Source organism: Oncorhynchus keta, chromosome 20 (genome assembly GCF_023373465.1).
Source record: "Oncorhynchus keta strain PuntledgeMale-10-30-2019 chromosome 20, Oket_V2, whole genome shotgun sequence".
In the NCBI taxonomy this organism is placed as follows: Eukaryota; Metazoa; Chordata; class Actinopteri; order Salmoniformes; family Salmonidae; genus Oncorhynchus; species Oncorhynchus keta.
This window is the reverse complement of record NC_068440.1, coordinates 8,399,662-8,414,299: the sequence shown is the minus strand read 5'-3', so window position 1 is coordinate 8,414,299 and position 14,638 is coordinate 8,399,662. Positions and strand designations below refer to the sequence as shown.

At 44.2% G+C, this 14,638-nt stretch overlaps 1 protein-coding gene across 2 annotated transcripts in view; it reads left to right on the top strand.

Moving 5' to 3' along the window:
- The window catches only part of LOC118398945 (glutamate receptor ionotropic, kainate 5-like), a 94,761-nt gene extending 87,011 nt beyond the window's left edge, over positions 1 to 7,750 (top strand). For both annotated transcript variants that reach the window (XM_052472015.1, XM_052472014.1), the window contains exons 18-20: positions 1,448 to 1,576; positions 3,952 to 4,118; positions 5,407 to 7,750. In XM_052472015.1, the coding sequence (XP_052327975.1) occupies positions 1,448 to 1,576; positions 3,952 to 4,118; positions 5,407 to 6,060 (950 nt within the window). In that variant the 3' untranslated portion in view covers positions 6,061 to 7,750. The remainder of the gene's footprint in view (positions 1 to 1,447; positions 1,577 to 3,951; positions 4,119 to 5,406) is intronic.
- Positions 7,751 to 14,638: the final 6,888 nt, after the last annotated feature.

The window sequence follows — 14,638 nt, the reverse complement described above, 5'->3', positions numbered from 1 at the left end:
GGGAGAAGGAGTGAGGACTGCCATCAAAATGCCACTGAGTGAGAGTTGGAGAGGGTGGAGGAGAGAGAATGAGGGAAGGAGAGAAGGATGGGTTTGGAGGCTTGCTGGACACCAAGAGTCACGGTTTCACACCCTAACCACTAAGAGCTCTATTCTTATTTGGTGTCATTTCCCTGGAACTTATCATGTTATTACACTTCTCTCATTTTATTTTGATGATAAACCTAAATGTAAACTTGCATGTTCTTACTGGAGGCCCACTTCAACATCAAACCCACCTGGTTTAGATGGATTCCTGGCTATGTATTACAGCCTCGGGACATTTTCCCCCAAAGAATTCCCAGAATTTCAAAACATCAAAGTAGGCCTCAGACATACAGTATCACATTTCCCTCAAGGACTGACCAGGGATACGGTTCCTCTTTCTTTCATCAGCATGCCTTTACATTGCCTGCCAGCTCAAAGGTCAGAAATAACTCACATCTCATCACCCAACATTTTCTTTTAAGAAGCCTGTCGCCATGGCTACAGTTGCTTCTTCCTCAGCAACTTTGATGTTACACAAGTAGGTGGTCCTCAGCGACAGATTTCTTAAGGACAGGCTTGGATCCTTGTTTTTTAGGGGGGAAGTATGTATTTACACGACTCCAGCTATGTGGGAGTTCTTTCGCCTTCCCTATTAGCCGGGGGTGGAATTGGGATGGAACGCTTGGGAACAGAGGTCCCACAGTGAAAATCTCAGGGGGAACATTTTGACATTTAACATTTTGTTAGTGGAGATCCATCTGTGGAGTTCACAGATGGTTCCATCCCAGCTAACTAGCCTATTACTGAATATTAACAGTATGTCTGGCTGGCCTACCTTACAACCTCTGACTTACAAGTACAGTATAATTGGTGTTTGTTGTATTTGCACAACAGCATGGATGCCAACCTCTAAGGTTACAGTTGGCTCACATGTAGTGCAGAGTCCCAACTATAAATGTCTCTCTCTCTCCCTCCCTCCCTCTCGCTCACTCACCCCCTCCCTCATTTTCTTTCTCCATCACCACGTTCTCTACCTCTTTTTAAAGCACTCTCTATTCCCAATCCTCTCTTGCTTCCTCCATCTTGATTCGATTCAATTCAATTAACTTTATTGACACGATTTGTCACTATCTTTAATCGCCAAGCAATGACACAGGAAGTTAAATCAATAATGAGGACATGGTGATACACAATTAGCAACAGTAAATATTGTTCTCTCTCTCACTCCTTCTCTCCCTCCTTGTCCATCCGTCTGTCTCTCTCTCGCTCCCTCTCTCCTTTCCTCCCTCTCTCTGTAACTCTCTCCCCGCCCTCTCTCTTTCACTCCTTCTCTCCCTCCTTGTCCATCTGTCTCTCTCTCTCCCTTCCCCTCCCTTTCTCTCCCCCCCCTATCTCTCTCCCTCCTCCCCCTCTTCCTCAGGCTCGCCGTTTAAAGAGGAGATCACTCTGGGGGTGTTGCAGCTGGCAGAGAACAACAGGCTGGAGATCCTGAAGAGGAGGTGGTGGGAGGGGGGGCAGTGCCCCAAGGAGGAGGACCACCGAGCCAAGGGTGGGTACAGCACCACCTGTGCCATTAGTTTTTATTTGATTGAATCTTTACTTAAACCAGGAAGTCCCATTGAGGTCAGAAGACTTCTTTCGCAATGGAGACCTGGCAAAGTACCAGCACTAATGATCAGGGGGCCCCCCATATCAAGCGTTTCAATGTGGGCCTGCTCATCTGGGATCACTTTTTCCACTTTTTGATCTTAATCAATAAGATTAGATGGACAGGGTGGAGCTGATCCTAGATCAGCACTCCTACTCCGAGAGGATTGAAAATGAATGGAACACTTGTGGGGAAATGAAATAGGACCCTAACCCTAACCCTCACACACCCTCACAGCCCAGCATATCGTATACCTTAAGTTAGGCTAGTAAATACACAACTTTTCCATCCAGGAGTGGCTCTCCGTCAGGTCCTGTTCTTGGTAACGACTGCCCAGCAACCGTCAGCCGTCATACAGCAACCGCTGAGATAATGTTCATTTATTCCAAACCAGCTCCTATGCAGTCACATTAGAATTGCACACGACTACTGTACACAATACCATTTGTACACAATACAATTGCTGACATTTCCTCACGTAGTAGCAAGCACTTGTTCCTCAGATACTCATAAAGTCCATGTCTTTTTAATATCGCAGAATCGTGGTGTACAAGTGAATTGATACGTGTAGTCCATTCTATTCCCATCACAATGACTCACAGCTGGAAATGACATTTGCGTTAGATGTGTGTGTGTGTGTGTGTTTGTTTGTGGTGTGTGAATGTGTGTTGGGTTTATTATGCCTCATCCTTAAAGATGGATTCCGCAGTAGGGGGAAACTGAGTCACTGTCCGCCCCACCACCGCTGTTATTGTCTTGTTGTTGAAGCGGAGGTGAGGTGAGGGGGTGGGGGGGGGGGGGGTACATATTCTGCTGTTCTATAGCGCATGCAATGATGCCTGAGGAGAAAAACAGTGTTGGTTTAAGAACAAAACAAATTTGGAAGATTTATTTGATTAGTGTCATGATTACTGCATTTTAGGGGGATGTAAATGTCTACATGGTGTGTGTGTTTGTGTGCCAAAAGCACATTTGGTTTTTGTATTTGCCCCTTTTCTGAAGTGTTTCTCATTTTTCAGTTCTGCAGTTTCCTTTTGGGACATCTGCTAACCCTTCTCCCATTCCAAATGCTTAGATAGCTACAAGCAACAGACTGAACGATATAGACCCAGACGTAGCACGCTAGATGTTGTTTGCGGTTTGCATATTTGGCAGCCCCGCAGTAAGACACATGTGCGACCCAAATGGCACTCTATCCCTATATAGTGCACTACTTTTTAACCAGACACACTCGCTACAGTTGAGTCATCCATGGGATAAATAAGTGCCCTGAGGTTAAAGCAGGGAGACTTGAGCCTTCGTTTTGATACACTCAACATAACAAGGGTACTTGCTCAGAGCATTCTTATGAGACATTTTGAGGATAAAAAAATAAAATAAAATAAATCAAAACATGTAAAACCTTTGTGTTGAATATTCTGTCTTCGAAAGAGAACAGGAAGAGCTGAAGGGGATTTGTTTGGTTGATTGACTTATTAAGTCAATGAATGCAGGCTTGTTGAATTGTACACACCCACAACAAATCAAATCTGTCACATGCGCCGTATACAACAGGTGTAGACCCTACCGAGAAATGCTTACTTTACAAGCCCTTTAACCAAACAATGCAGTTCAAGAAATAGAGTTCAGAAAATATTGACTAAATAAACTGAAGTTAAAAAATGTAATGAAAAAGTAACACAATAAAATAACAATAAGAAGGCTATATGCAGGGGGTAACCGGTGGTACTGGTTAGTCGAGGTAATTTGTACATGTAGGCTAGGGGTAAAGTGACTATGTATAGATAATAACCGCGAGTTGCAGCAGTGTAAAAACAAAGTCGGGTGGGGGTCAATGTAAATAGTTCCGGTGGCCATTTGATTAATTGGTCAGCAGTCTCATGGCTTGGGGGTAGAAGCTGTTAAGGAGACTTTTGGACCTAGACTTGACGCTCCGGTACCGCTTGCCGTGCGGTAGCAGAGAGAACGGTTCATGACTTGGGTGACTGAAGTCTTTGGCAACACACACACTCCCTGTAGGAACATTAGGCCGCTTAAGGTTCACAGAGCTTTTCGCCCCCCTAAGGCTTTGTATAGAGAGCGTGAAAATGACCTTATGATCCTGTGGAGGCTATTTCATCGTGTCCTGGGCTTTTCCTGTGCCCTATGTGTGTGCCGGGGTAATCACAAATATCTGTGTGCGTGTCGTGCATGTGTATGTCCTTACACACAGCCCTACCATTCCCTCTCTGTCCGTGTGTTCGAACTGTGTACATAATTCCTCTGTTCCTCCACAGGTCTGGGCATGGAGAACATCGGGGGCATCTTCGTGGTATTGATCTGCGGCCTAATCATCGCTGTGTTCGTGGCCGTCATGGAGTTTGTGTGGTCCACCCGCCGCTCGGCAGAGACAGACGAGGTACGCCCTCACTCCTGCCCCGGCCAAAACCACAGACGCACTCCAGTAGGTTACTATGGCAACACAACTCCAGCCCGCCCGCTCGCTCTCTCTCTCTCCCTCTCCTCTCTCTCTCGTGTGGTGTGTAGTGCAGTGAGTGTTGTGCTTCGGCGGCGTCGTGTTGATGTGTAAATGGCTGCAAGCAAACAGAGGGTGATGGTCGACGTCTGCGTTTTCCTTTCTCTGTCCTTTGTTTCTCTCCATTTCTCTCTCGCTCCCTTGTCTCTCTAGCTCTCTGTCTAGGCTGTCTGTGATTCAGTTCTCTCTCTCTCTCTCACTCTCTCTCTCTCTCTCTCTCTCTCTCTCTCTCTCTCTCTCTCTCTCTCTCCTCTGTCTCTCTCTCTCTCTCTCTCTCTCTCTCTCTCTCTCTCTCTCTCTCTCTCTCTCTCTCTCTCTCTCTCTCTCTCTCTCTCTCTCTCTCTCTCTCTCTCTCTCTCACTCCTCTGTCTCTCTCTCACTCCTCTGTCTCTCTCTCTCTCTCTGTCTCTCTCTCTCTCTCTCTCTCTCTCTCTCTCTCTCTCTCTCTCTCTCTCTCACTCTCTCTCTCTCTCTCTCACTCCTCTGTCTCGCTCTCTCTCTTTCTCTCTCTCTCTCTCTCTCTCTCACTCCTCTGTCTCTCTCTCTCTCTCACTCCTCTGTCTCTCTCTCTCTCTCTCTCTCTCTCTCTCTCTCTCTCTCTCTCACTCCTCTGTATCTCTCTCTCTCTCTCTCCTCTCTCTCTCTCTCTCTCTCTCTCTCTCTCTCTCTCTCTCTCTCTCTCTCTCTCTCTCTCTCTCTCTCTCTCTCTCTCTCTCTCTCTCTCTCACTCCTCTGTCTCTGTCTCTCTCTCTCTCACTCCTCTTTCTCTGTCTCTATGTTTTGTGTTGGTCATTGTTATTCCTCCCGCTAGTCCATTGTGTTGTTTATTTCATTGCCGTCTGGGTAAAAAGCTGTTTGTGACTTTCATTTGCCCCTACTTTATCTCTGCTTGCTGCTTTCTTTGTATTTGTGATTCCTGTCTCCGTTGTCGCTCCGTCTTTAGCTTCGTTCTGTATGTGAGATCCTTTTGAATGTGTGTCAGTGTCACTTGAGGTAGCTACTTATTTGTCATATTTCCATTGCCCAGAGGTCACACCGTATTTGAACAACGCAACAAGTTTAGTAAACCTCGGAAGATTTTCCTCTGTCCTTCTCCCACACATTCACACGATCATCCCCTTCTCTCTTTATCTCCCTATCCTGCCTCTCCCTCTCTCTGTCGTTCTCTCTCTCTCCATCCCTCTCTCGCTCCATCTTCCTCTTCTCTCTCGCCTAGGTGTCAGTGTGTCAGGAGATGCTGACTGAGTTCCGCAACGCCATCTCCTGTAAGAAGAGCTCACGCTCTCGGCGGCGGCGTCCCTTGGCCAGCACTAGCGGCGTCTTGCGCCACCCCACCCGCCTCCAGCTGGGTGTCCCGAGACCCATCCGCCTAGTCCGCGAGATGCGCCTCAGCAACGGCAAGCTGTACAGCAGCTCGGGCCACCTGACTGGCGGAGGGGGAGCAGCAGGAGGGGGGTGTGGGGCCGTAGGGGGGGGGCCCTCAGACATGGGTCCGGGGCCACAGCGCCTCCTGGAGGACCCACTGGGTGCCAATACCACGACACCCCCTCCCCCGCCCGAGGCTGCCACGGCGCCACCCTCCCGGAGCTGTGCCCATGTGCGGATCTGCCAGGAGTGTCGGCGCATACAGAGCCTGAGGTCAGCATCGTCCTTCTCACGTATCCCGCCCCACCTCGGCCCACACTCTTCCATGTCCCTGCCCCGCCTCACTCCACCCCCGCCACCCTCATCCACCAACACCGACAGCGAGGGGGGCGGCTGCGGCACAGCGAGCCCCAAGCGACCCAAGCCTAAGCCCACGCCCCCTCCGCGGCCCTTACCCCCGGCGAAGGCGCCCACCACAGACCTGCTGCTGGGGAAACAAGACTGAGGAGGGACGGAGGGATCGGACATGTGACAAAGATCGAGGGTTAAAAGTCAAATGTCAGGGTTCAACAGAGAAACGCGTAGGAACGAGGTGCGGAAGGGGCTGTGAGCTTGTAGTGCATTGACACGGCAGGATCAAACCACTCTGACCTGTTTGAGGGGGTTATTCTCCAGGGCAGAATTTGCGGAGACACCAACCTAGTCAAGGCCGTCCTCCTAAACCAGGAGTCCTGGTAAGCAATGGATCAGGCTGTCTATGGAGTGGGAAATGACTTTTGACCACATATGACCGTTAGCTGCCCTTACGGTGCAGTGAGAGACCATGTGGTGACCGTTCAACAGTAAGCATAAGTGTGTTCAAGCTGCCTGGTTTGGCTTTTGACCTTCTCTCTCTCTTTCACTTGGATCTGATGGGAGGACTTGACCTATCCAACAAGCGCTGGAGAGATTCAGGGGACCATAGAGACTTCAAACACACAGACACTCTTGCGTTTAAAGAAGTCGGTTCTCGCCAAGAAGATGCATATTTTTTCCCCCAGAGCAGCTGGAAGAGCTTGAACTTTGGAATTTGTGTTTTCGATTTGCTTTCTGTCAGAGTCTAACTCGCCTAATTTATTTTCTATCTTTCTTTCTTTCTTTCGAATATCTTTTTATTGTCGTCATTGGTTTCTTGGTCACTGTTTAGTTATTGACTCGTGTTTTTGGTCTGTCATTAAAGATCCTTACGAAAGCCAATGTGGAGATCATGACCATTCGTGCGTAAATGAGGTATCTTTCCCACCAGTCACAAGCCCGGGAACGAAGTTCAAAGGTCAATAGTCTAAAAGAGGTCTTCTCTAAAACACATTCTGACAGTACAGCCAGATCACAGGACTCAATATTACAGTCCATGTTTGCTTGTCAGAGTAGCAGAGAGTGGCCTTGCCTTCCAATGATCAACAAGCCAGTTTTGCCACAGAGTTTTAAACACAGAGTTAGTGTATCACAGCCCCATCAAATTACAACGCAACAGAGCTACAGAGCACAGTTAAACAACACGGTACGTTGTGAATCCTTCAAACAGATCAGAATTGAATAAACTGGATATAAATAGCAAGAGAAAAGGAGAATACCAAAACTCAGCACAAGGAATGACAAATGAGACAAAACAATGATTACATACAAGCAGAACAGGAGAAACGTGATGCACAGTCCTGTCTGGCCAATGGTAATAGGAAACCTGTGTTAATGTGTGTTCTGTGATTCATATGGGGGTCATAAGTGTGTGTGTGTGTGTGTGTGAGTGCATACAGAGGAAAGAATGGTGTCGAAGTGTATTTTGTCATATTTAATGCTCTTTCTTTCTCATTTTCCCTCAGATTTCTATACCAGTGCTAAATGGATTATTAAGGAAATGACGACAAATGTATATTATTACGATTATATTGTTATTATTACTCCTGTTGAAGTGTGGGGTACTGTAAGAGGGGCGTAGTCGTCTGATGTTAAATATATAGACACACAAAGGTATTTGGAATTAAAAAAAAAGCAGTATACAAACGTCTGAATCTGGTGTCGTTGCATATGTCCGTGCCGGTGTGTGCATGGACATAAACCTGATTTAATATCTAGAAGTTGCACTTTCCTGCTGTATCTAGTTGTGTTATCGGTGGTCTGTCACACAGGATGTTGTACACCGCACTGACAGACTCATACAAGTCATGAGAGGCCTCAACAATACATTCTGTCTCAGTAGAAGGAGCTACAGTGCACTAGAGTACAGAATAAGAGTCATTCAGTCGGTAAAAGCGACTTTTTTTAAAGTTCATTTTGAGGTCACGTTAGGACTTTTCATGTCAGCTGTTGGTAAGATTACTGAATACATTATGACTGTTGCATTAAATAGGGGAGCTAAGAAAACAACGTTTCTTGATGTATTCGGGGGATTGTCTCTGTCTTGCCACTGCAGATAGTTTAGCCCGATATCCACGCCATCCACACTTGTAAAACCAATCTCTCTCAGGATACTGCAATGGAGAGGGCATACTGCCAGCTGGCCCTTTGTTTGTGGTACTGGGAAAGAACATCACGTTCAATACCACCCTCAAGCCCTCAGATGTGGTCAACTTTATCACTGTAGCATGGAATTTCAATAGTGGCAGTGGACTTGTACCTGTTGTCACTTCTGTGCCCAGAGGACATACAGTTGAGGCTACGCAGGAAGTGTCATTGAATTCATCTGCCTGCGTCCCAACGTGGACCTTTCATGACGAAAGATAGCAGGATTATTCCCTACTTCCAGGCTTGTTTGTAAATATATATATAATTTTTTTTTAACGATTACAAACTGCTCTGGTATTTTTTTTTTGCATATGTCTGTGTTTTTGTGAGCAAACATATTTTCATTTGGGACTGAGAGATTTTATAGATTTTCACAGTTCAACATCCTCTGGCCATCACTAGTCTAACACAGGATCAGTAGTGAACAGTGGAGTACAGCCACTCCACAGTGCTACTCTGTGCCACAGGGTGTCAGGCCTATAGCCAAGGCATTGAGGCAAACAGGAAAATATATTTCACATAAAGGAGTTCTTAATTCACCTGACTCCTTAAGTCACAGGTTATGAGATACAGTTGAAGTCAGAAGTTTACATCCACTTAGGTTGGAGTCATTAAAACGTGATTTTTCAACCACTCCACAAATTTCTTATTAATAAACTATAGTTTTGTCATATGTATTAGGACATCTACTTCGTGCATGACGCAAATAATTAGCTTGACATGGGAAAATCAAAAGAAATAAACCAAGACCTCAGAATAAAAATTGTAGACCTCCACAATTCTGGTTTATCCTTCGGAGCAATTTCCAAACACCTGAAGGTACCACAATAGTATGCAAGTATAAACACCAAGGGACCACACAGCCGTCATACCGCTCAGAAAGGAGACGCGCTCTGTCTCCTAGAGATGAACGTACTTTGGTGCGAAAAAGGGCAAATCAATCCCAGAACAACAGCAAAGGACCTTGTGAAGATGAGGAAACAGGTACAAAAGTATCTTATATCCACAGTAAAACGAGTCCTATATTGACATAACCTGACAGGCCGCTCAGCAAGGAAGAAGCCACTGCTCCAAAACCGCTCTATAAAAAGCCAGAATACAGTTTGCAACTGCACATGGGGACAAATATGGTAATTTTTGGAGAAATGTCCCCTGGTCTGATGAAACAAAAATAGTTTGGCCATAATGACCATCATTATGTTTGGAGGAAAAAGCGGGAGGCTTGCAAGCCGAAGAACACCATCCAAACCATGATGCTGGGGTGGCAGCATCATGTTGTGGGGGTGCATTGCTGCAGGAGGGACTGGTGCACTTCACAAAATAGATCTCAAGACATCAGTCAGGAAGTTAAAGCTTTTCTATTATATTATTATTATTATTATTATTATTATAAAGCTTGGTCGCAAATGGGTCTCCCAAATCGACAATTACCCCAAGCATACTTCCAAAGTTGTGACAACAAAGTCAAGGTTCTGGAGTGGCCATCACAAACCCTGAGCTCAATCCTATAGAAAACTTGTGGGCAGACCTGAAAAGGTGTGTGCGAGCAAGGAAGCCTACAAACTTGACTGAGTTACACCATCTCTGTCAGGAGGAATGGGCCAAAATTCACCCAACTTATCGTGGGAAGCTTTTGGAAGGCTACCCGAAACGTTTGACCCAAGTTAAACCATTTAAAGGCAATGCTACCAAATACTAATTGGGTGTATGTCAACTTCTAACCCACAGGGAATGTGATGAAAGAAATAAAAGCTGAAATAAATCATTCTCTCTCCTATTTTTCTGACATTTCACATTCTTAAAATAAAGTGGTGATCCTAACTGACCTAAGAAAGGGAATTTTTACAAGGATTAAATGTCAGGAATTGTGAAAAACTGAGTTTAAATGTATTTGGCTAAGGTGTATGTAAACTTCCGACTTCAACTGTATTTCCCCAACAGTGAGGTACTGGTACTAGTGTCAACATAAAAGTGACTTCAAATGTAGGGTACCAGTCAAAAGTTTGAACAGAGAGAGGGTTTCAACATGGCTACTTAAAGACATGTTCCGAGGCCTCTCCACTAAAGGTTGATTATTTTATGTTTTAACCTTTTATTTATCAATATTAGAACACACTTTGCACACCTACTGACTCTAGCAACATTCGGGTGGCATGTATTTGATAGGTCTGGAACTGGGAAAACAAGAAGATGCAAAGAAGACCAGTAACAAGATGGCGGATGCTAACGTTATGGAGATGCTAGCCACCATCCACGCAGAAATGGCTACACTACGCTCTGATTTCATGACCAAACTTCACTCCTCTGTGTCAAGTCTAGGAGCTGAAATTATGATAGAAGTCCAGTCATCTATGGCGACACGACAAACAACTATCGCGGCCCAAACCCAAAAAATAAAGGATATTGTAACGTTGTTGACCGACATAGATAAGCGGCTTACCGAATTGGAGACCAAAAACGATGAGTTTACCTCAGAGAACTTAAAGTTAAAGGTCTAGATGAACAAGGAAACTGTTCCCGGAGACAGAACATACGTGTGGTCGGGAACTGCAAAAAAGGGACGGAAGGGCGCAATGCTACCGAGTTCATGGCCTCTTTCCTGCAAGACGTCTTCGGGGGAGATACTTTTGACAGGCCCCCAGTCATCGAACAGGGCGCATCGCACTCCAGCGGCAAAACCACAGCCAGCTCGTCCTCCCAGAGCAATGCTGAACTGCCTACATTACTTCCAGATCAAAGAGAAAATCATGATATCTTCCCAGATTAGTCGGCAGACCTGGCAAGACTCAGAGCTGAATACAAAGATGTGAAAGCCCGCTTCACAAGGCAGGAGTCAGATTTAGCCTGATACATGAGGATAAAATGAGGACTACTTTCCAGGGGGCTAGCCATACATTTGATGACCCCCAGTCTGCGCTCACTTTCTACCCGGACAATATCCACTCAAATAAGCGTTATGGTGTAATGTAACTAAGCTTTTCATGTATAGAACTGAGGTTTCACTTCTTCTTTTTTATGAATAAGCCAAAGCCCAATGACGTTCCTGTTAATTTGCTCATTTAGTTGAGCCTCAAGGTAGGCGAAGGGGCGTTATTACTAGGCTATATTCATTTACTTTAGGCCTGCAATTTGCACTTTTTAAAATGTATTATATAGGCTAGGCTACATGTGACTGTATGGTGTGTCTGTTCGGGCACATGCATATGAGTGCTATAGCGTTAATGCTTAGGACAATTTGAAAAATTAGGTTATTCATTTTTCATCCACATGTCCATAGATCTATGTTAATTCCCCTTTATTCAACATAGGACATAGTGAAACTTGTTTTTCTCTTTTTTCTTAAAAAACCTGGGCTTCCTGTTAGTAAAGTGACAGAAAACAGGGTAGGTCGTGTGTTTGAGATCAGTCGTATAATTTGGGGACTCGGCAGTGAGGTTCTTCTAAACTTTATTTGTATGTTTTTTTTAGTTTAGGGTTACACAAACATCTTAGTAATTGTTTTCGTTTTTGCAATGCACTACTGGGTTAAGTTATTCTTTACTACTGCTGTAACATAAACAGTTCATTTACAGCAGTCTCCTGGAATGTTTTGGGCATGTGGTCAAGAGGAAGAAAATTCTAACATTCTTTAAAAAAAAGGAAAGGGTTTCAATTGCCACTTATCTACAACATAACATGCTAAACTGAAGAGGGATTGGGTGGGCCAGGTGGAATTTTCTTATTTTAGTACAAACAAAAGAGGCACTGCCGTCCTCGTGAATAAAAAAAATGTGCATTTATATTTGAGCACCAAGATACAGACCCTGAAGGAGGATTTATTTTGATTACAGGTAATATACTTGGGCAACATTTTACTATACTAAATGTATATGGCCCAAACACAGACTCCCCAAAATGTATACCTGACATTATTTCATTACTTAATCATCACTGCAAGGGACCTGGGTTTATTTCAGGAGAATGTAATTGTACTTTGGGTAAATTGGATAAATCATCAACTGCTCCAGTCTCGAATCATAGAGCCTCAAATGCTCTCAGAAGCGATTGTGATTCATCTGGTTTAGTAGATGTATGGAGAGAGTTACATCCTAATGTCGTGTGTGTGTGTGTGTGTGTGTGTGTGTGTGTGTGTGTGTGTGTGTGTGTGTGTGTGTGTGTGTGTGTGTGTGTGTGTGTGTGTGTGTGTGTGTGTGTGTGTGTGTGTGTGTGTGTGTGTACATGTATGTATGTATGTATGTATGTATGTATGTATGTATGTATGTATGTATGTATGTATGTATGTATGTATATATGTATGTATATAGGTAGTGTAGCAGGTTCAAGGGTGTGGGGTTTCCACGTCACCAAGTTCAATAACCAAACACGCACAAGGCACAACTAGAATGCAAATGGGGAGTTTATTATTAGGGAGTTTTGCACACTGGGGAAAAGGGGGGAATTCACCAACCATTTCACAGTCCACAATCCGTTCTCCTTGTCTGTTCCGTTCTCCAGGCAGGGGTAATCCTAAAACTCGGGTCTTCAGCCAATCCGGTTCGGTACACAGTTGGGGTAGTCAGACAGTCCAGGTCACAACGAGTAATCACACAGTTATTTCTCTGACTTCCCTCTCTGTTCTCTGCCCCGTTGTGCAGGCCGCTTCCTCTTTTATCCCCCAGTGCTCCCTGGCTTAATGATCCACAGGCTCGCCTGGGGCAGGAAGACCATAAAATAGTCAAATAATATCCATAAATATATACATACATACACACTGCATATATACACATAGTGTACCTATTGTGCCAGATGGCAGGGAGAGGTGAGGGGGTGGAACCAGCGGGCTGCACGATATCTCCCTTCAATAAACACTCCCCTCACTTCTCCCTGCCATCTGCCACAGTAGGTATGTGTATATATGGCAGTGTGTATGTATGTACATATGAATGTATATTATTTTACTGCTCTAGGGATGTAATTATTCTTTGGATGACCTTACTTACTATTATGTATTTTTTCACTCTTTATGTGATGCGCAATGCAGAGAACGCCGGAAGGAGAATGATCATTTAATTACCATAGTGAATTATTGTAATGTTTGTTTATGTGTCAATTAATCCTATAATGGATGGGTTGCCAATTGGCGATTTGACACGATAAGAGACTATACTTTCTACTCTAGACCCTATAATTCATATTCTAGATTGGACTTTTTTTTTTAATGCCCTCTACTTGCATGCATGTTGTCCAGTCATGTGCTATTGGCTCTATAGTAATTTCCGACCATGCCCCAGTGTATATAGATATTGAAATTGGCAAAACAGTTCCCAAAACGAGATATTGGAAACTTAATACGTCTCTGCTTAACAATGAAGGATTCTGCTCTGTGATAAAAGATAAATGATCACATTACTGCCTCGACAATCAACTCTCTCCTGTTTGAGCTGCAACTGTCTGGGATGCTGCCAAAGCAACCCTAAGGGGTCATATCATTTCCCATGCCTCTCTGATCAAGAAGCTTAGAATGGAAGAAGCATTTAGTAAAGCATTTAGAACTTTTTCATAAACAACCACCAACCCCGTAGAACTGGAATTCACTAAGTGGTGCTGAGGCCAAACTCATTTTAGAGCATACAAAGCATGCAAAAAAAAAAAATTTTTTTTTTTTACCAAGCAAAAATAGAGTGAGTTTGGTAACCGTCTGGGCCGTCTACTTGCACACCAACTTTAAAAATAACAGAATGAAAGATTGATTAAGTCTATAAGAATGGCAGATGGCTCCACTTCTTATGATCAATTATTTTCTTTTGCAACTTCTATGCGTTCCTTTTGTACTTCACAATGTACAAGATCGAACAACGAAATTGCAAAATATCTGAATAAGATTATCTTGCCCATTATATCTGATGAGCATAGAAATAGACTAAATGCACCCTTTACTCCTGAATAGGTTTGGGACACTATTAAGGCAGTGCCTTCTGGCAAGGCACCCGGCCTAGACGGCTTCTCAGCAGAGTTCGACAAGACGTTCTGGCCTGAGACATGCCCTATCTTCATGCCTGCTCTAAATAATATGTCTGAAAGAGACATCACCTGTCAGGGTACAAATTTAACATGGATAAATCCACGGCTTTACCTTTGAATATCCCTTCTACAATCAACTTAGAAACGATGGTCTGAAACAGGCTTAAAATACGTGGGCATATGTGTTACTCCAAATCTTAAAGACCTGTTTACTTCAAATGATATGCCTTTGCTCACAAAGATTAGACAGGATCTGAGTAACTGGTCTACCCTACCAACTCTCTTTTTGGCAGAATTAATGTCGTCAGGATGAATATCCTTCCACGGCTAAGTTACCTATTCCAAAATATTCCCTGCTGTCTATCTCAGTCCTTTTTTTCAGAAAATGAATGCAAATATATCTATGTTTTTTTTATTTATCTGGAACAAAAATAAACCTACAATCAAATGTACCAAGCTAATGAAGCCAAAGGATTTAGAAGGGGTCTCGGCCAAATCTGCAACTATATTACTGGTCTGCACAGATCAAGCACATGATTAGT